Consider the following 21,627-nt stretch of genomic DNA (forward strand, 5'->3'; position numbering starts at 1 on the left):
TATATATATGTGTGTGTGTGTGTGTGTGTGTGTGTTATTTAATCTATATATTTTTTTCTGAGATAATATTTCAGATTAGAAGATAGTTTAATGCAATTGCAGTTTAGCTTTTGCGACCGATCCTTCTTTTACTATTGTGATTTTATATCAAGAATCTTTTCTTTTCTTTTTCATCCTCACTTCTATTACTTTATTTAAATAGCCGAAATATGAAGGATATCGAAGATGATAAAATAATCGCGTTGAATTCTTTTTAAGAAAAAGAAATGAATGCTGATGCCATTAAAGAATCTGTAATTGAGAGAGAAAAAGTAGAATTTTTAGGACACCTTGTATATATAGAATACATGGAGACTTTTGCGAGGCAGTTGCTCTGCCATAGATAAATATTATTGCAAGTTCAGAACGCTCGAACCACTTGATAGTATAAATACATCGCATCAAAGGCGGAGGCGAAAGTAAACGCGCATGCATTGCATTGTTAAATATGCAAAGCGCGAAACGGTATGCATTAAATTTGCGTTTCTTTCCATGGTGATTACATCGGTCTAAGCTTTGTGAAGAAAAATACATGAAACCATAAAATTTCTTGGAAAAACGAGAACATCACTGATTTGCGTCTCAAATTCGTTGCCGCTGTAGTGCCTAAGAAAAGCTTTATGAATGAAATATCGCCATTTCTTACAGTGCAACGCTTGTGTATAAATGGTGCTTGGTTTTTGAATTTAAAGCTTCAGAAAAATATGATTGAAGATATGAAAAAGAAACATTGTGAGAGCAAATCAAACACACACAGGATACACAGATACTACAAGTGGCCCTTAACAAGAGACAGAAAGTGCCACAGTGTGTTCTAAATGTGAAAAGAATGTGTGCCGAGAACACACTAATGTCATCCACTTTACTCTTAACCACTTCCTCTTACGCTGCTCTCCGTTGTTCTCCCACTATTTCGCATTTCCCACGTGACTATGATAGTAGAATGAAAATATGAAGTAGTGGGAGAGCATAAAAAATAAAAGGGGAGCTGATTAAAAGTAAAGTGGACAATATCGAGACCCCTCTATGTAAACTGCACTTCAGGGGATAAATGGATAGGTATCGAAAAAAAAAAAAAAGATTCCTAAAATTGAACTTTTTCTCGTATATTAGTATTGTATAATGTATATACTCACATTGACGGATTATCAGAATAAAAAATTTGTAAAAAGCAGCTTAAAATTATTTCGCAAAATTCTCTTGCGTCAATCTTTTTTAGACTCATGCTAAATATGCAGAAAAAAAAAGGAGTCATGTATAGTAAAATTAATGAGCAATATTTGAAATGTAAACGAGGAATGGTTAAAAAGAAGAAATTTTGGAAAAATCTGAATAAAAAGAGCGTCCTTATAGGTATCGCAGTTTCTCCTATGTACCACTGTGCATCGTGAAAGAGCATCGAGTGAACCAAGTGATAAATAACGAGCAGTAACGTGCTACCGTCGACGATTCTCGCGCATGATTACGCAATGCCGCGTAATTTCAGCGTGCGAAATGCAAGCGGTCGGGATTCGGCTGCCGAGAAATTTTACAAGTGCCAAACCGCGCGTGTCTCGGCGTTTGACCTTGATACCCGACAATTTCGCGAGGATTACCATTCTTCTCCGTGGATTTGTGCACGCTGAATAATTCATCAACATGCGTCAACGTAAGCGGAGCCTGGGCTCTGCTAACGAAGTGCCACACGCAATTCACACTTAATTCTTCGAGGGTCACATTGCGCCTGTGAACTCCACAAAAGATATTATTAATCTTTTCAGTACCCGAGATTCTTGAAGAAGTTAAATAAAAGATGTTATATATGAAATTTGCGCGAAATATAATAAGAGTCATTCTCTGAAGAATTTAAAAAATGCGAAGAATTCAACCTCTCCTTCCTCTCTCTCTCTCTCTCTTTCGTGTACTAGAATAACTAAAGAACATTCTCAACTTATTTTTTCATGTAGAATCGAAGACTCTTTTCTCGATTGCATATAATTTAATACAAGTCTAAATAAATTAATATGCACTTGCACTGGTATTTCTCTGCAATACTTAGATTCCTAAAATTGAACTTTTTCTCGTATATTAGTATTGTATAATGTATATACTCACATTGACGGATTATCAGAATAAAAAATTTGTAAAAAGCAGCTTAAAATTATTTCGCAAAATTCTCTTGCGTCAATCTTTTTTAGACTCATGCTAAATATGCAGAAAAAAAAAGGAGTCATGTATAGTAAAATTAATGAGCAATATTTGAAATGTAAACGAGGAATGGTTAAAAAGAAGAAATTTTGGAAAAATCTGAATAAAAAGAGCGTCCTTATAGGTATCGCAGTTTCTCCTATGTACCACTGTGCATCGTGAAAGAGCATCGAGTGAACCAAGTGATAAATAACGAGCAGTAACGTGCTACCGTCGACGATTCTCGCGCATGATTACGCAATGCCGCGTAATTTCAGCGTGCGAAATGCAAGCGGTCGGGATTCGGCTGCCGAGAAATTTTACAAGTGCCAAACCGCGCGTGTCTCGGCGTTTGACCTTGATACCCGACAATTTCGCGAGGATTACCATTCTTCTCCGTGGATTTGTGCACGCTGAATAATTCATCAACATGCGTCAACGTAAGCGGAGCCTGGGCTCTGCTAACGAAGTGCCACACGCAATTCACACTTAATTCTTCGAGGGTCACATTGCGCCTGTGAACTCCACAAAAGATATTATTAATCTTTTCAGTACCCGAGATTCTTGAAGAAGTTAAATAAAAGATGTTATATATGAAATTTGCGCGAAATATAATAAGAGTCATTCTCTGAAGAATTTAAAAAATGCGAAGAATTCAACCTCTCCTTCCTCTCTCTCTCTCTCTCTTTCGTGTACTAGAATAACTAAAGAACATTCTCAACTTATTTTTTCATGTAGAATCGAAGACTCTTTTCTCGATTGCATATAATTTAATACAAGTCTAAATAAATTAATATGCACTTGCACTGGTATTTCTCTGCAATACTTGAGGAACGTATTTCTTTCGTTTACATATAGTTAATTTGCATGGTTCAATTGCTTTATGCGTGCAAAGAATGAAAAGAATCAGCGAGTCGCCAAAGTGTCCTTGTATATTTACCATTAATACATGCGATTTTGTACACGAAATCGCTTACGAGATCGCGTGGGCCGGTTAATCCATTGCGAGTAACCAGGCTTCAATCCGAGTAGCAATAAAATATCCATTTCTTTATAAGATTATCGAAGAAACAGCGCGCACAACAGAACGTTCAAGGTTATTTTTTACCTATAATAGAACATAACGTTGCTCGAGATATATTTGAAGTATATCCGGACAAATACGAAACGAAATCCAACTCAAGCCAAAGAGATCCTCAACTGGATTAATGTGTAGCGACTGTGGTCGTATAATAAGCCTATTAACAACATTATATAACAACCATCTTCTTGTTTTTCTAGCGGTATATTTAAGATCGTTTGTCTTGTTGGAGGCAATAAGTGTCATTTATTTAATTTTATTTTTTAACGTACCTGATAATAAATTATAATATATTAATTGATACATTTATGAATTCATTGCCTCATCGACAAAATCAAGATATTTTCGATTCTATTATATTTTAAAAATTATGATGTGTTTACTATCGTGTGTTAAAATGCTGTTAAACTTCAATATTTCACTTCCCCCTTTTACACCAATTTTTTTCTATCAAAAAAAAAAGTTTAAATTTATTTAAATAGATCATATGTGTCACACTCAATACATGACATACATAGTCAGTATGTTACTTCCCTTTATCCACAATATAAATCTTTATCTACAATAAATCTACTTGGCGAATAAAACATGATAAATAAAAAAAAATTAATTTTGAATTTCAAGATCAAGATGAATTTTTCGCGGAATATTTTTTTGATATCTCCATCTCGAATGAGAAGCGAAGAGTTTATCTGGGAAAATGGCGACGCGTAATTTCTCTTGCAGTCTGTATCTGAAAGTGTTAAATGGCTATTATCAAACATCAAGAGTGTAAAACGACTCGTCAATGCTAAATCAGCAGCCCTAGTATCGTTCCTCTCTATCTCATTGTACCTATATATATATAAACGAAAGTCCCTGAAATGAAAACTGCCTACTTCCGAGCAATAAAGACCAATGCCATAATCATCGTGATTTAACGACACTGGCTCGACTACCGTTGAGCAGGGTGTCACCGTATAACTAAATGTTTTCGCAAAATAACATTTTCGCATCGAATCTCTTTTAATCCTTCGAAAAAACATTGAAAAAAGATCTACGCTACCCCATCAATCAAGATCGAACGCAATTTTTTTCACGTATCAAGATACTTCCTCAGCGACAAAACGGGAGTCTCTACGAAACAAATTCTCTTATTAAATAATGGGTGTGTTTCGAGAGAGTCGTTAAAAAAAAAAATCTCAATCATTTTCGACATGGATAGTGCAATCTCCTGGATACGCGTGTGAAACTGCGCCGGTGTTAATTGACAATCGTCCCGGCGTCAGTGTTGGTTCTCGGATTAAATGGAGAACGCTTCCCCCGCACCGAAACACACGACTATGAGAAAATCGCACAGGGCGGAGCTGCGCAGATCATCTAAAAGCACGATCGAGTTCGCACAGGGTGCCCGAACATCCCCTTTCTCCCCTTTCCTCATACGCTTTCTCTTTCTCTCCACCCTCTAACGTCATTTCTAGTTGCGAATAACTTGACCTAAAAGATTAATCGATATGAAAGATATGTATGTGTGTGTGTGTGTATGTATAGTCTTGAATAACTAATCGAATAACTAAATTTTGGATGTCTGAATGGAATCTTATGGAGTAAGGAGATTGAGAAAATATAAAAACTATAAATATATGAGACCATGATAAAAAGTAGCCTGCTGTATGGGTCAGAAACATGGAGAATGACCAAAAACCTGAAAAGGAAACTGGAAGCTATGGAAATGGATGCTATGAAAAGAGTTGCAGGAATATCGCGCTTAGAAAGAGTAAGAAAGGAAATGAAAAGGAAAATGGATATAGAAAAAACCATAAAAGAGGATATCGAGAGAAGACAGATATGATTTGATACGTTCACGTAAAGAGAATGAAAGATGACAGATTTTCAAAACAAATCATGAAGTGGACACTAAAAGAAATAAAAAAGAAAGAAAGACCAAGAAAGATGTGGACGGAAGGAATAAGGAAATTATGAGAGAAACTTAAGGGAGGAGGATTAGATAAATAAAACGAAATGAAAATTAGGCAGGAAGCTAGGACAACATCGGAAGATGTTACAACCCGATTACATATATATAACTAAAATTTTGCAATCCTTTAAGCTTTTTTGTACTTTTTTGTAATATTTACATTATTTTCTATTTCGTTATATAATATTTCGGGAGAATTACTAGTCACCTATAAAAATATATATAACAGATGTTATTCCACATGTTTTATTCTATTCTCTGGTTTTTTTCTCTTTCTTTAAGAGAAAAGAAAAGAATTTAAAAGATTTCGAAGACGAGAACTGGGAGAAGAAAGAAAAAACAGAAAGGTCTCGGTTTAGAAAACGTATTTGCAAATGCCCTTTGAACATTGCATTTTGGAGTGCGTAGTAAAAATTTGTTATTTTGATATTGTCCGAGATATCCCATTATTCTGCATTCTCTATTCATTTCCCACCTCAGAATGAGAACCGCGTGAAAGATTAAAGACATCATGCGTGTCCGTAACTTCACGTGATCACGTGATAAAGATATAGTGGGAGAATACCGCAAAAAGAACTCATGTTTACAGAAAAACAGCTGTTCCTGACCACAGAAACAGCTGTTAGAAGTCTATTACTAATTGCATTTTGAATGCAGAAAGTGCAAAACACATGTTCTAAAATAAACAACCATGCGTGAATATGTATGCTGATTTTAATTGGAATGCAAAGAATGCAACATAGTCGACACAGATTCGGAGAATCTAATGGGATCCAGTTTTTCGCCAAGAATTCTTTGCAAATGTTAGAAAAATGAGGAAAGAAAATTAAAACTATTATAATTTTTCGGCGAGTTAAATCTTTAATGCTACAAGCACGCGAATATGATTTTTATATGGATGTTACTTATGATAAGATCCAGTTTAAAAAATTAAAATTATATTTATTTTATAGTCTATTTTCTTTAATTTTTAAGAAAAAAGGGATGACCACACTTATATTAACAATAAGACGTCCTATAGTCGTTTAAATATAAAAAATAGAAGGATATGCAGAAAGAAGAAACGTACTTAAGCATATATTAGTTGAAACAAAATGGATACTGGTATTTTTATGTAAAAAAAGAAAAAGTTACGAGAGCAGAAAGTGTGACTGAAAACAGCAAACGACGCTTATTTCATTACAGAAAGTATAAGATAATGTAATTCAAATGCACAAAATAAAAACTAGTATAAAAATGAAATGAGCACATTTTTAACAAGCACTTTTTTTAGCAAATGTCACAAATATAAAAAGTGTAGATAAAAATAATATTTATATCTCCTGTGTCAATATAATAAAATGTCTTCGACTGAAGCGGATCTGAATTTCGGGAGCGCTTAAACCAAATTATGTATTACGTTCACGACTAGTAATGCATTTAACAAAACTATTACGTCACTATAATCGCTTTCGGAGCGATTCAAACTCGCGTCAAAAGTGCCGAGTACGAAAACTGCAAATAAAGAGACAAACAGATCGATTAACTTCGGCGAATGTTTAACTGATCGTGAGATTCTTCGTTTCTCTCTTTCTCTCTCTAGATCGTAGTATCGACTATAATGTAAAATCTCTCGTGTGTCTTTCAGTCGCACTCTCTTTTCACACTTTGCCCCTCTCGTCTTTCTTTCTTTCTTTTACCGAACCTTGGATATACGCACCGCACTTCGAATCTACGGGAAATAAGTAGGTTAAAAAATGCAACGTACAGAATGTATATAGACAGAGTTATGATAATTCGTTTAATCACGATAAGCTTTAAGCGCGCGATATATAATCGGGGGCGCGCTGAGGATAACTTACCGCCAGTCTAAGAACGTGCACGGTATCGGCGAAGCGGCCTACCTCGATAAGCCCCGCGAAACGCCAGCAGGGAGCTCCAATTCTCGCGTCCGAGCGTGGCATGCAAGCACGATGGATACGAGGGACGACAGACGGGGCTGCCGGCGCGGCAACGGATGACGGTGCACCCAGGTGCACCTGCCCGTACAGCGATGGACTGTCAACGTCGCTCCGATGCCGTCCGATGTTCGTCCACGCGCGGCTATACTTCACCACCTATGCATGTATATATGTTTGTATGTACGTGCGACCCCACTGCTGTGTCGAGCACGACATATCACGGCTCGAGCGCGCTCGATATCCCGCACTACACACTCCGATCTTCGAGAGATAATATCTCGGCGCGCGCGAGTGTACACTCGTCCAAGATCTCTTCTGCTCTGAGAATTCGATCAGTGTCTCTCGCGCTGTATATCGCTCTGCCGCAAGAATCACAATGACCGGACGACGCAGTGGACGCACAGCTCGATCTCACGTACAATCACGTACGATGTACGATCGCGGTACATCCATGCACTACGTGCGTACGAGAGTGACTGCGCTACCGATGGTGACGAGCGCGCCACGCGGCGCGCGCGCGAACTATCTTACGTCAAATCCATAGAATAGATAAACACAGAGCGGTATTCGTAGTCGGTTATCGATGAATAACAATTTCTTTTTTATATATTGGGGGGGATGTATGTATACACGAAAATATAAATAAATAAATCTTATTTACTGAGAAATAACTAAATATTATCCATAAAGTATCAACGTATAGTCGACATAATTATCAGACGCGTGTTCAACAACCTGATATTTTTAATCATTTGATATAAACAGAGAGAAACCTGAGAGGGGCCACGCCGCCGTTTTTCCTGTAACGCTTTCTCTAGCCGGTACAGTGGCGCTAACTGGATCCATTTTTCGGTTGTTAAAATTGATATCATTGTTAAAATTGATGTCAACGTTATCAATATATTTATATAACATAAACGGCGACGTGGCCCCTCTCAGGTTTCTCTCTGATATAAATGTACATTTTGATATAAGTTAAAGTGTTAACAAATTAATAATAGGTTTAAATAACATTAGATTAATCAATATAAATATAGTTTTGGATTTTCCAACCAACAAGTCAAGAAACGAATATTTAAACTAAAAAAAGATTTTAAACTATATTTTTATTAATTAATTTAATATTGTATAATCTCCATTTTTCTTATTTATCGCGTGCGTTTAATTTATCATATCTCTCTGTCAAATATTTATAGATGTAAGACTCATCAAGGAGGTACTTCTTCTTCTTCTTTCTTTTATGGCTGGTTGGGCATTAAGAGGATGCCGGATACCGACAGAATGCGAATATTAGTAGGATTGCAAAATATTTTTTATATTAATATTTTTGTATTATACGATGTAACCATCTTTTTAACATATATAAGTACAATGAAGATACAAATTATAGTTTGACATTACATTGTAGATATTTCACATGTTATGTGTCGTCGATGTATATACTCCAAGATTAGAGAAACAATATATTTAAATAAACTTTTATTCCAGTTGTAAACGAAAATGTGAGCTTGGTGATTTCGAGGCAAGTTTTGACTGATGTCAGCAGCCGTTTATTATTTTTACCCGATGAAATATCAAAGGCTGTTTCGCATTACACTCTAGATAAGGTAAATTATTATTCTATTAATAATAAAATGTGTGAGAATTATAAACGATTTAATTTTTTTTATAAATTATTTAAATATATAAAAAACTATTTTTCTCTCTTAATTGAAATTATACATATATATAGGTTCAGCCACGTGTAATTTCTTTTGAAGAACAAGTAGCTAGTATAAGGCAACATTTAGCTGATATTTATGAACGTAATCAGAATTGGCGAGAAGCCGCAAATGTTTTAGTCGGCATACCATTGGAAACAGGACAAAAGTAACATATTTAGCAATTATGATTTGTGACTATTTATACATATATACATTATACTGACGAAATTAATCATTTCAGGCAATATACTATTGATTACAAACTCGAGACTTATCTTAAAATTGCTAGATTATATTTAGAAGATGATGATCCAGTACAAGCTGAAGCGTTTATCAATCGGGCGTCACTTTTGCAGGTAATTTCTTTGTTCTTATCAATTTACTTACAAATATGACAATTACTTCATTCTCTCTGTATTGTTTATCCTTAGGCCGAGTCTAAAAATGAACAATTACAAATCTATTATAAAGTCTGCTATGCAAGAGTACTAGATTATAGAAGGAAGTTTATAGAAGCAGCTCAGAGATACAATGAGTTATCATATAGATCCATTATTCATGAAGACGAACGCATGACTGCTCTTAGAAACGCATTGATTTGCACAGTATTAGCTTCCGCAGGTCAGCGATTAATTAAGCATCAAATATATTTTATTTTTCTCAAAGTCTCGTTTACATCGTTCTTATTACAGGACAACAGAGAAGTCGAATGTTGGCAACCTTATTCAAAGACGAACGTTGTCAGCAGCTTCCGGCTTATTCGATCCTTGAGAAAATGTATTTAGATCGTATTATTCGGCGTTCGGAACTGCAAGAATTCGAAGCGTTATTGCAACCTCACCAGAAAGCATGTACCATCGACGGATTAGGCTCCACTATACTCGATCGTGCCGTCATCGAACATAACTTATTGTCCGCTAGTAAACTGTACAACAACATTTCGTTCGAAGAATTGGGCGCATTGTTGGATATTCCACCTACTAAAGCGGAAAAGATCGCTAGCCAAATGATTACCGAGAGCAGAATGAATGGTTATATCGATCAAATAGATTCTATAGTACATTTCGAAAGTGAGTTATTTGTTGAATCTTATCACATAGATATTACATATTTTCCGCGTGATTAAGAGTTCCGTTTTTATTTCTCGTGTTTTTCTGTGCAGCACGCGAAACCTTACCGACGTGGGACAAGCAAATACAATCATTATGTTACCAAGTGAATCAAATAATCGAAAAGATAGCTCAAACCGAACCAGAATGGATCGCAAAAGCAATGGAAGATCAGATGGTGCATTAATATAGATTTTGTTTAATATGGAGGAATGTCGTCATGAATACTGGAATTTGATTTAAAATTTGATTTATAATAATAATTGTATATTATAACAGAATCAGAGAGCCAAAATAGTAATCGTTTATATTTATAGTTCATTCTTAAAACGCAAATATTGTCCGATATGCACGACGTTCATTGTATTTATTTTCTATAATGTAACATCTCTCGTCGAATTTTTCAGAAATATATCCGCATTGTTTTTCAAAAAATTAATAGGCAGATTATATGTTTAAGATACCTTAAATGCATACTGTATCCTTAAAGCTTTATGATAGGGAAAGGTTCCAGTATTACATATCGCTTATTAAATGGAACTAATAAAAGATCGATATAAAATTAATCATATACACAACGCAAATAAATTTAAGTTCACTCAAAGAAAACGTTTAAAAAATCATTCATTTGCAGTCAATTCAGATAAAATCATTGTATGATAAAAAATAATGTAAATTCTTGTAAATAAATCACATTTACATTTTGTATAATGTTCTTTACTAAACACACAAATAATCAGTAATGAATAATTGTTGAGGAGAATAAAAGCTACACACATATTTTAAATTCACGATTATTATTCCCTATATAAAATAAAGCAGTGGAATTACATATAGCTATGTAATTATTGTGTCTTGAAAATACGACTATTGTTTGTTACATGTGTGATTGAACATTGAACAATCTTATAAACAGAAATATGGTTTGGTACTATCCAAAGCAAATATCGTAATTTAACCAAACTGGCAGTATTCTTCTTTATACAAAAAAAAAAAACGGACAATCGAAACATTCTTTCTTGGAATAGAATGATAAATATTTTCAATTAATTAAAATTGTACATGTATATATATATATATATACTTGCATTATTATTTATACGAATTAGAAGGCATCATATATTTTTATATAAGTAATAGTACCAAGATAAAAAAAAAAATGCATACACATTTACTATCAATCACATTGTGTTGAGACTATTTGATCGCATACAAATATGCATATCATATGTATGTCATACATTTTAATCTGGTCCTATCCAGCAAAAGATAAAATTCATAATCTGCAGTAATAAATAATTAATTAAATTTAATACATTTAATTCAATCAAGCAAATTGATATAAATTGATACTTGATTGAAACAATATAAGTGTTATTATATAAAGATATTTTTTATTGCACTCTTCAAAATTTAGTGTATTTGTGCATAAACAATATTATATATTATTGATTCAATATATAATAGTATGAAACAATAGTAACATTCTCGATATAATATTTTAAGCAAATTTATTACAAAACTAATTAACAAAAATTTTATATATATTTTTATACTTATGTACAGAGTTTATTATCGGATTTTTCAAACCATGCCAGTATGTTCTACAAGTAAAAATAAGAAAAAATATTATCTAAAATCTATAATTGTTTTATTAAAAAGTAACGTTATATATAACACTTGTTTCATTATAAGAAGTTACAATTAAAATATGCGATTTTAAAGAAATAAACTGAATGGCTTTTATTATGATGGAAAGAATAGAAAAATATCGAGGATATTTATTTAATCTATTTATATAAATCGCATCTATCATTCAAAATAAAAATTAGCTGATCTACATAACTTCTATTGCTGAATTATTATTACTGTTCAATTTCAAAATACCGACCGTAATGAAAGCTGCGACACAGAATTTGTACGGTAATAAATTCAATTTCTTATTATCTTATACTGACATAAACAGCCAACATTTTACACAATGGAACAATAATATAATTAATGATTATTAAAATTATATTTATAATTTCGCGTAAACACACACAGATTAGATAAATATCGTGTATTGACTTTATATTCTTTTAATTTTATATATAAGTCCATTATCATTTCTTTTATTTCATATTTTTATTAAAACTTTTGTGTATACCATTTTATAGGTGTCTCTTCTCTTCAGTTTATATATTTTTCTCTTCTTTACTAGTAAAATTTACTAGCCGAAAAATCCTGATATACCTTGTACATGTGTGTATACAAAAGAAATATATTGTTGTATATATATGTATATACATATTTCCATTTAAACTTTTTTGTTTTTATTTAAGATAATCTTTTTACCATTTTTCGTACGATTGCATTATTTATCTTTTAACACAACTGTGATATACAAAATAATCCATTTTAATCTGTGAATGTTTATATTTCGGAAACTATGTGAATTGAATTGAAAAACGTTCTTTTGAAAAACTTTAAGGAAGGTTTTGGAAAATGTAGGATAAAATTTGCTAAATAGAAGCGTCAAAGAAATTTAGAAATCAAAATTTTAAATTACTATTTTTTTATAGTAAAATTTGATAAAACATTGAAAATTGAAAAAAAAAAAAATTATTTGTTATAACAAATTTAAAAAATATTTTTTATAATAAATTTTAAAAAAATATTTTTTATAACATTTTTTATTAATATTCGATGTTCTATGAAATTTTACAAAAAAAGTAAAAGATTTATGAAAAACTAAAAAATTAGTCATTCCATTCAAAAGAATGCATTTGACCTTCAATTTTTCTTGGCACTTCCATCTATATATAGTAAACTTTCTCCTAGATGTCCTTCAATCTTCCAAAAGAACGTTTTTTAATTCAACAGTTTTCAAAATACAAACATTTATAGATTAAAAAATTGATCACTCTGTATATTACTCTCGACCTTTATGTCTTTATAAAAAGAATGATTTTAGGAACTAATAAGCTGCATGTGTAAAGTATTGTAGGGACTAAATAAGATTAATAGTACAAACTTGTCTAATCTACATAATTGTGACTTTATATTGTTCAAAGATATTGCTAGTTTACGATCATAATTATGTATAATATAGGCTAATGTTTCCTTCAACTAATCTGAAATAATGCATTTATACGACGATATTTTACCACAATTACTCAAGAATCAACCGAGCTATACGTTACAAGTAATACTTTATTCGAACCATGTACTGTCATGTGCCGATTTTGACACGATCATGAAATATTTATTTATATGGGATAAATTTTTTTGCTTTTTTATAAGAGTTACTTTGTAATGATACGTATTTTAAGCCTGAAGGTCTAATGAAACACCATATTTGTGGCCACCAGATCCAAAGTTCTTTGCATCAATATTTGAAGAAAGTGTCAAAGTTACACCTGTAAACAGATATTCAGTTATTTAGCAATGTGTATTAACATATATATTTTTTTATAAATATATTTATTTAATAGCTATAGATTGTTACATTAGAGAAAGAAGGAAGTGTGATAAGGTGGAAGGCATTGTTAAATTTTTATTCTGCAAAAGATTATTCTCTATTTATTGTGACTTAGTGAGCATAAGTCCACTTTACTAATAGTAGGAATGAAAAATATATATTTACTATCTCTCGTTAAACTTCTATATAATGGCATAGCAAATATTTTAATTTATATAATTTGCACACGTTCTGGATTTATTAAATAAAATTACACAAAAACTCTCACATATAGTAATTTGCACTCACAAAAAAAAATTTAATTACTGTACTATTTTTTATCATCTTAGTGCAAGTAACTTAAAAAAATATTACTCACCATCCCGCAATTTCTGTTGATACCCCAAACCTATTTGAAGTTGAGAATTCACCTTGGCTCTAATGCTAGCATCACTGTCAAGGTTATACTTTGCTCCAATGCCAAAATGCGTTAAATTATTAGAAGAATTCCATGCCAAATTAATTGCTCCCTCTAAACCTGGTTTTATCTTATGATAAATGGAGCTAGTGAATTCTTGACCATTATCCCTAAAAATATCATGGCGTATTAAACATTCTCTACATAAACATCACTCAAGAATTGTCTAGTAATATTGCATTTCTTATTATTACAAATTATATTTACACAGCAGTATGAAGAGCAAAGTCTGAAGCAATAAGTCCAAGAGCAAAGTTATTCCTTGTAAGTTTGTTTCTTTGTGAATCATATACTATTTGACAGCCACCGAGCCAACCTGTAAAATATAGTAATATGTGGATCTATAAACACCATGTAATACAAATTCTTATATAACATCTGTTATATATCATAAGCTTACTTTTGTACATTATAGGATATTCCACATGGTCAGAGCAGGAAAATATATATTTGGGACAAAGGAATGGCACACATATATAGAAGAATTAAAAATCTAAATTAAAAGTATTTTTTCAATAATTTGGAATGAAAATAATGAGTAATTAATATTATTAAATTTTAACATATTGTTAAGACCCTTATTTTCTTTATTGTATTAAGTATTGAATTATGTCTGAAATGAGATATATCAATTTCTTTTCTTTCAAAATATATTGAAATAAATTAATTTCTTCATATATTACCATTCAGTATTCATTAGTATGAATTAGTAAAATATAAAATTCCGTTTTTTATTGTCTTGCATGCACATATAATTCAATCTGCATATGTTCAACATTTTTAAATAAACTTTATGATAATAAATCAAAACTTACAGCTATTATTTAACCCATACAAACATAAAAGAAGAAAATCTTTGATATATTTTATTGATCTATATTATTAAATGCAAATTATGATAAAATTTAATTTATTTCAATGCATCTTGCAAGAAAAAATTTACATAATTTCTCGTTTTTGTGTCATAAATCAATTAGACAATGATGTCAAGAGATGTACCTAATATCTAAATTTACCTTGATAACCCACGACAGCTGAGGAGTTAATTAGAGGTCCAGCAGACAGACTAAGATCAAAATCAGAATTTAAGGATACATTCTCATGTTTGTAGGTTGTCTTCAATTTTCCAGTTTTGGAGCTATAAAAATGAAAAACAGAAAAATTTTAGACATTTAAAATTATAAAACAATCAATTTTTTAATATTATATAATAAAATATCTCACCCAGTTTGTGGGGAGAAGGTACAGCTGTAACCGACAGTGAGACCATTGAGTAATTTATTAGCAACAGAGATATCAGTTGCAAGGGTATTGTCGGTATTCCACTTCTCACTGAACGTTAACCCATATTCCTTGAGCTTATACTTGGTTTCTAAGTTACCAAACACCTTTCCTGTATCCTGATTGGATACACCGCCACAACAGAACTCTACATCAGAATTAGTCTTAGTTTTTATATCCAGTTTAAAGAGGCCAAAATGGAAGCCTTGACTAAATACATCACGGGCGCTCTTTCCTAGATCGTTATACGTTGGGGGAGACATGTTCTGCAAAAATAAAAAGCAAGAAAAATTTCTATTTAATGATCCATTATCGTTCCATCAAATAAAAAAGAAATAAATAAAAAAATATAAATATAGCTCAGAGCAGCTCAAAGAAGCACACACATACATACACACACATCAAACAATACTCTATAATAAAACAGCAGCTAAATTTAATTCAAGATACATGCCAATAATGCACTCTGTCTATTCTATGCGATAATTATACACGTGTACATTAACCCGAATAAATAAAATAAAATATTAACACAGAGTATATGTAAAAACGTAAAACACATATACAACTGTATATTTATAAATTAAAAAAAGAAAGGCGTGATTTAAAAAATGACAAGTGTACTGTTACAAAAAGCCTAATGCAAACAAATCCATAATGATATAACCATTACGGAATATAATCCTTTTTATCGCGATATACATTTTATGAACAGATTGATATTGACCTGTCTTGTGAGGTGTTACATAAGGTACAACTTGGACAACTTATATCGCGATCGTTTAAAATTCTGACTTGAAAGTTGCTCTATAAATCGCCTTACATCAAGGAGCGAATTTTTTTCGTTCAACGCAATGTACAATGCTTTTCGGAAATATTAAAATTTCGCTCGCGACGAATCGAGAGTTCCAACGGTCACGGCAGACGACATTGCGAAATCGTGGTCTCTTGCCGGTTTACCGTAAGAACAAAACTCGCTTCTTTCGTATCCAACAATTTGCTCGAATTGAATACGGATTTTATGATTCGCGAGAACGCGACACGCTTGGCTCGACAGTAATATCGGCGACGATGTTATACTTACAGTCTTACGTTAGCGGATACGAGGCGGAAAAATGTGCAAACTCTTTGAGACGTAGAGACGTGAGAGACGACGGAGAGCAAGCGATAGCGGAAAGAGAACCACGACCGCGACCCCAGGGACGTTGGCGCGCATGCGCGCTAACGCAAAGGGAAATACATAGGCAGCGATATCACTGCCAGTACTGAAAATCTATAGTTTACGTCGCGTGCACTATAAATTTTCAGTACTGGCAGTGAATATCGGAACGTAGCCATAACGCTCGAACTATTTCTGCGCAACTTTAGCGGCACGGCGTTTCGCGATATTTGGATTAAAAAGATTCGAATTGTACGATCGAATTGGATTTGGACATTTCGAAGTAGAAAAACGCTCGAGTTTGAAACTCGGATGATTTGTACGATTCGAACACCGATAGCAGACTTATTTCGACCAATTCCCACTCTCTGAAGACTCGATTGTTAAGGAAAAAATTCGTTGCAAACAGAAATATATAGCGGGATATTTAATATCAAATTTTTTCTTCAATCCTTTTAATATATTTCAAATATATGTCAAAAAATTTTTAATGTGCATCTTAATTGCACATGTATAATTAAAATTATTACAATATCTTCCCGAGTGTAAAGATGAATATAAAAGATATAACATGTTTGTAATCAAAGAATTATCTCGCAATTAAAAAGTTAATTAGTACAATAAGGAAAAATGCACAATATTATATTTGTATTATAATTACAATAGTTTATTTAATTATTAATTATGATAGTTTAGAATAGTGGAAGCTTTTGGATCTTTCCAAAAGCTTCCACACTATTCTCTACCGTATACGCGTTTAGAGTTCCAAAAATAGCATGGTCAACTGCAATAAGGAACGTTCTGATCACAACGTATCCGTGCCCGAAGTCGGCACAAATCTCGTCCGGTATAACTTAACTTATGCCATTTTGGCGCGGTTTGTACGCGATATTTTTAATAAGCTCAAGATATAAAGTGCGCGGCAAACGCGAGCTTTGGCTCAGTCCAAGAACAAGCTTTCGATTAGCATCGTCATTGTTTATTAGAATAAAAAAAAAACCATTCGAGTAGAGTGTTCGATCTCTTTCTTTTTAATCGAACATGTCGCAAAAATCGGTACGTCCTCGATAACTTTGTTATTTATTCGCGCGCGAAAAAACTCGATTCGCTTTGAAACGATATAATTTCTTATACCGTTCGTATCCGCAATGTTTCAGGAGGGTGATGTATCCACGAAAGGATCTACGTCGCAGGCATACAAGGTGCTTCAGAATGATCAAGTTGGTAGGTGAGTGGAGCTGATAAATTGTTCAAAATAAAATACAGAATCGGAAATCTACATATATTAAGTAACATTCCACAGAAGTAACTTTTTAATGAAGTTGCATTAACACACTTAATAAGTTGAACATTTATATAAAGTTAATTACAAAGTTATAATTAAAATCATAGTATACGGGATTCACGCAATAATAAAATTTAAAAATGGTTCAAACTTGAGGTTTACTATATGTAAAAATGTAAGAGGATATAAAATTACGTATAAATCAACACAAAAATAATTTAAGAAAGGAATAAATCCGCAATATATGCTGCACTAAAAGCCATTCTATATATAAATTAAACATTCATATCAATAAACCATAAAGTAAAATAAATCGAGACACACAGTGAATTCACAGTGAAATTGCTTCAATGTGTGGGAAGAGATGATTAGTTTTGGCGATCGGAGTATACATAGTTGTTTTAATCAAGTATATTCCAATTAGCGTTTATTCGGATACAAATTGCTTTTTCAGGTACATGGTCGCGAATAGAGAATTGCAAGCTGGCGAAGAAATCGTAACGGAAGCACCTTTCGTCGTTGGGCCGAAGGCATGTACTTATCCCTTGTGTCTTTCTTGCTACACACCTTGGCCGCCTAGCCCGGATGAGAAACCGCTCTGTTCCAAGTGCGGATGGCCTGTTTGCAATCAAGAATGCGAGAACTCTCCGCAACATAAAGATTACGAGTGCCAAGTGAGTGCGACAATTTTCAAAGAACTTGTTTCCAAATCGCATAATAAATTCTGCGATCAGCTCTAAAATCTGTATTTTTAATGCACAAAATAGTAAATTATATTACAAAGTTATGTATAATACTTTCTATATTTTTCCATTCTTTTAAAATATAAATTTAAGAATGCATATGTTCTGCGAGGTTTATAATGCCGTTGTAATCATTACATTCATTTTTTTTAAACGTGGACTTTAAGATACTTTGCAATGATTGTTTGTTTCTCCTCAAAACTGTGTTTTTACGTATCTAAGAATCAATCTTCTTCGATAGGTATTTGTGCAGGCGAATGAGAAGTTTAATGTAGACGTCGCGCTGTTGAATGGAAACGATGGTATTCCGCAATTAGAGTGCATAACGCCCTTAAGACTATTGTTGGAATCGGAGAAGAATGTCGAGAGATGGAACGAAGAAGTGAAGGATATGGAGGCGCATAATAAGATAAGGTGTGAAAAAACGCAGTGGAAGTCGGATCACATCAACATCGTGGATTATATGAGGAAACGACTCAAGCTCGATAGGTATATGTATATATGTTAATACACAATTATTTTGTCGACATACACTATTATTTGGAATCTCAAAGCAAATTTATTCTCGGCAGATTCTCGGAAGAACGCATACAAACAGCATGCGGAATTTTGGAGATTAACACATTTGAAGTTCGGACGACGAAGGGATTCAGCGCACGAGGTCTTTATCCAACGGTCGCTATGATGAATCACTCGTGTGTCTCAAACACGTCTCACAGTATATCGCCGATCGATTATAGGTAATTTAATTCGTGATGATTATTATTTACGAGAAATGAGAACGCGTAAAATTCTTGTCGTGTGTCGTGTGATACATTGCAAGTAGCATTAATTAAAATGACAAAATGTTTTTAATTTTGCGATATATACTTGAACGCTATCTCTCTCAACGTAACGATCTTCTCGTTTATTTATTACGCTCACGCATCCTCCTTCCTCAATTAATTCGTGCACCGCGCACGATTCCCAGGAAATCTCACGAGGTTTATTATGCTGATGAGGATACGCTCGTGTATTATATATGAAAGCGATAATTATAATACACGCGATTTTTGCGCGTCTACAGGATACGACTGCGTACCACGCTTAAGATTCCTACGGGCGGTGAACTTTACGCGAGTTACACGCACTCGTTACTCCCAACAATGCTGCGGAGGGAACATCTACTCGAGGGCAAACACTTTGCGTGCGCGTGCCCGCGATGTTCTGATCCAACGGAATTGAGCACCCATATGTCCTCTCTTAAATGTAACAAGTGTGACAACGGAATTATCTTATCGTTGGATTCTCTAGGTATCACAATATATGCATATATATGTGTATGTTTTATATATGTATGCATACATATACATACATATATTAAAAATGCTCTTTCTTATATTTTATCTTTCTTATATTATATCTTTTACTTTTAAATTATAATAATCAAACATAAATTGAGAAATCGAGTAATTAATTGAAAGCTAATCAAATTTTGTGAATTTCAATGTAAATACATAATTGTACGTACAACGATCAATATATATATATATATATATATATATTATATTATATCTTTTACTTTTAAATTATAATAATCAAACATAAATTGAGAAATCGAGCAATTAATTACTCGATTTCTCAATTTATGTTTGATTATTATAATTTAAAAGTAAAAGATATAATATAATATATATATATATATATATTCGTGAATAAACGAAATATAAAAATTGATACAAAATTTTCTTTCTTGCATAGTTGCGTCAATAATTGATTTCATCGAGATTGTATCGGTTTTTTCGATCGAAATGTAACATTTTCTATATTAATAGCGGTTTCAAACTCTTATTAAGAATATAAAATAGCAATTATATAATACATACAATACGATATCTTTTACATTTGGATATCTTTTATAAACGGCGATATCTTTCAGACTCGAAAAGTACGTGGAACTGTACGCATTGTGACTTTTCCACCAACGGACAAGCAGTGCGAAAAATTCTCGGGATTATTCAAGCAGAAGTGGACGCCGCTGAAGCTATTAGTGGGGCTGACGGAGCCGATGCGATTCTCGAAAGAGAGACCGTTATAAAAAAATATCGATCAGTTTTACATCCCCGTCATGCCTTTCTTACGATATTAAGGTATGATAAAATCGCAAAAATATAACCCTATTAATAATGTTGAATCAATTTTAATAATAATAAAATATTATATATATAATACATATAATAATTTTTGTCTGTATATAAGAAGGATAATAGGAAGAATAATATTTGTATTGTTCTTTTTCAGAAAAAACACTATTGTTGAAAAATTCTATGTTCTCTTTCTCTTTCCTTTAGACACTCATTAAGCCAAATGTATGGTCGGGTTGAAGAATATTTGCTAGACGATTTGCCGGATGTTGTACTAGAGCACAAAGTTGACATGTGCCGTTTATTGCTTCAAGTATCGGACGTTGTGGAGCCTGGGTACTCACGTATAAGAGGTATACAGACTTTTTATATAGACCTTCTCTCACTTTCTTTCTTCGATTGTGAGACATAAGAGACATATGAGAATAATTTTATCGCATTTTCGACAGGCATGACGTTATACGAATTGCACGCGCCTCTACTCTTCCTAGCGAAAGGTCAATGGAATGCCGGTGTCATTGATGAGGCCGGATTAAAGTCTAAAATGACAGAAGCCGCAACTATCTTAAAAGAAGCAGCCACAATATTAATCTTAGAGCCACCGGAGACAGCCGAGGGACAAATAGGAATCGTCGCAAGAGAGTCTCTCGTCCAGCTGGAACAATCTATAAGTAACTTATAAATAAATTTATTTTAAAGATCTCTCTCTCTCTCTCTCTCTCTCTCTCTCTCTTATTTGTGTACAGAGATTTACATTACTAAGCGTCTCGATGTATTTCGATGCTTTTGTCTTATTATCAAAAGATGCTAACTGAACTGGGCGATATGTTGTTATTATTTGTTAATTAATAAACAGAATTTTGTAGAGCATTTATGAAGAGAAAATTGCACTAAAAATATTTTTGTCTAATCGAAAAAAATAAGAATTTACATAGATGATATATGAGAAAATATGTATTGTAAAAATAAAAATTGGATATGACATAAACCCGACAAACTATGAGAAATATTATCCTCGATATCATAAAAAATATATATTTTAATTTTTTTAAAGTATATTATTTTATTATTAATATACATATTTATTTTTATTATGATGACATATACGTCCGACATTTTGA

General features: G+C 32.7%; 4 protein-coding genes across 10 annotated transcripts in view; 2 read left to right on the top strand and 2 right to left on the bottom strand.

Annotated features, from left to right (window-relative positions):
- The window catches only part of LOC115237601 (GTPase-activating protein skywalker), a 23,769-nt gene extending 16,028 nt beyond the window's left edge, over nucleotides 1-7,741 (bottom strand). The window contains exons 1-2 of one of the 6 annotated variants that reach the window (XM_029810757.1): nucleotides 7,085-7,741; nucleotides 6,943-6,954 (exon numbers count right to left, since the gene is read on the bottom strand). The gene's annotated coding sequence lies outside the window, so the exon portion shown is untranslated. The remainder of the gene's footprint in view (nucleotides 1-6,942; nucleotides 6,955-7,084) is intronic. The other 5 variants (XM_029810756.1, XM_029810755.1, XM_029810758.1 and 2 more) reach the window with 5 other exon arrangements.
- Nucleotides 4,917-10,999, top strand: LOC115237620 (COP9 signalosome complex subunit 4). Its single transcript, XM_029810791.1, has 7 exons — nucleotides 4,917-5,042; nucleotides 8,662-8,790; nucleotides 8,916-9,052; nucleotides 9,128-9,242; nucleotides 9,318-9,507; nucleotides 9,579-9,956; nucleotides 10,049-10,999. Exons 1-7 carry the CDS (start codon nucleotides 4,917-4,919, stop codon nucleotides 10,180-10,182), a joined length of 1,209 nt encoding a protein of 402 aa, XP_029666651.1. The 3' UTR covers nucleotides 10,183-10,999.
- An 832-nt stretch (nucleotides 11,000-11,831) lies between these two features.
- Nucleotides 11,832-16,426, bottom strand: LOC115237596 (voltage-dependent anion-selective channel-like). The gene is made up of 6 exons (XM_029810751.1): nucleotides 16,281-16,426; nucleotides 15,140-15,462; nucleotides 14,932-15,053; nucleotides 14,123-14,231; nucleotides 13,817-14,025; nucleotides 11,832-13,396 (listed from the first exon to the last, which is right to left on the bottom strand). The coding sequence occupies exons 2-6, from the start codon at nucleotides 15,457-15,459 to the stop codon at nucleotides 13,305-13,307; spliced, it is 852 nt and encodes a 283-aa protein (XP_029666611.1). The 5' UTR covers nucleotides 15,460-15,462; nucleotides 16,281-16,426; the 3' UTR covers nucleotides 11,832-13,304.
- Nucleotides 16,427-17,242: 816 nt separating this feature from the next.
- On the top strand, nucleotides 17,243-21,497 carry LOC115237625 (SET domain-containing protein SmydA-8-like). Of its 2 annotated transcripts, none has more exons than XM_029810796.1 (9): nucleotides 17,243-17,411; nucleotides 17,513-17,583; nucleotides 18,095-18,314; nucleotides 18,625-18,872; nucleotides 18,956-19,123; nucleotides 19,450-19,676; nucleotides 20,302-20,512; nucleotides 20,714-20,859; nucleotides 20,956-21,497. In XM_029810796.1, the coding sequence occupies exons 1-9, from the start codon at nucleotides 17,397-17,399 to the stop codon at nucleotides 21,186-21,188; spliced, it is 1,539 nt and encodes a 512-aa protein (XP_029666656.1). In that variant the 5' UTR covers nucleotides 17,243-17,396; the 3' UTR covers nucleotides 21,189-21,497. The 2 variants fall into 2 exon arrangements, with proteins under 2 accessions (XP_029666656.1, XP_029666657.1); XM_029810797.1 differs by having other exon boundaries at nucleotides 17,513-17,579.
- Nucleotides 21,498-21,627: the final 130 nt, after the last annotated feature.

This window comes from Formica exsecta, unplaced genomic scaffold, assembly GCF_003651465.1.
Source record: "Formica exsecta isolate Colony F162 unplaced genomic scaffold, ASM365146v1 scaffold30, whole genome shotgun sequence".
Taxonomy (NCBI): domain Eukaryota; kingdom Metazoa; phylum Arthropoda; class Insecta; order Hymenoptera; family Formicidae; genus Formica; species Formica exsecta.

What these genes read in the sequence shown, in the direction of transcription:
- LOC115237620 (XM_029810791.1), top strand. Translation starts at nt 4,917, where the DNA reads ATGATAAAAAGTAGCCTGCTGTATGGGTCAGAAACATGGAGAATGACC. An exon ending in CCATTGGAAACAGGACAAAA is followed by an intron (nt 9,053 to 9,127) that starts GTAACATATTTA and finishes TAATCATTTCAG; the next exon opens with GCAATATACTATTGATTACA. An exon ending in CACAGTATTAGCTTCCGCAG is followed by an intron (nt 9,508 to 9,578) that starts GTCAGCGATTAA and finishes TTCTTATTACAG; the next exon opens with GACAACAGAGAAGTCGAATG.
- LOC115237596 (XM_029810751.1), bottom strand. Translation starts at nt 15,459, where the DNA reads ATGTCTCCCCCAACGTATAACGATCTAGGAAAGAGCGCCCGTGATGTA. An exon ending in ACCTTCTCCCCACAAACTGG is followed by an intron (nt 15,054 to 15,139) that starts GTGAGATATTTT and finishes TCATTTTTATAG; the next exon opens with CTCCAAAACTGGAAAATTGA. An exon ending in TTTGCTCTTCATACTGCTGT is followed by an intron (nt 14,026 to 14,122) that starts GTAAATATAATT and finishes TGATATTTTTAG; the next exon opens with GGATAATGGTCAAGAATTCA.
- LOC115237625 (XM_029810796.1), top strand. An exon ending in CAGAATGATCAAGTTGGTAG is followed by an intron (nt 17,584 to 18,094) that starts GTGAGTGGAGCT and finishes TTGCTTTTTCAG; the next exon opens with GTACATGGTCGCGAATAGAG. An exon ending in TGGGTACTCACGTATAAGAG is followed by an intron (nt 20,860 to 20,955) that starts GTATACAGACTT and finishes CATTTTCGACAG; the next exon opens with GCATGACGTTATACGAATTG.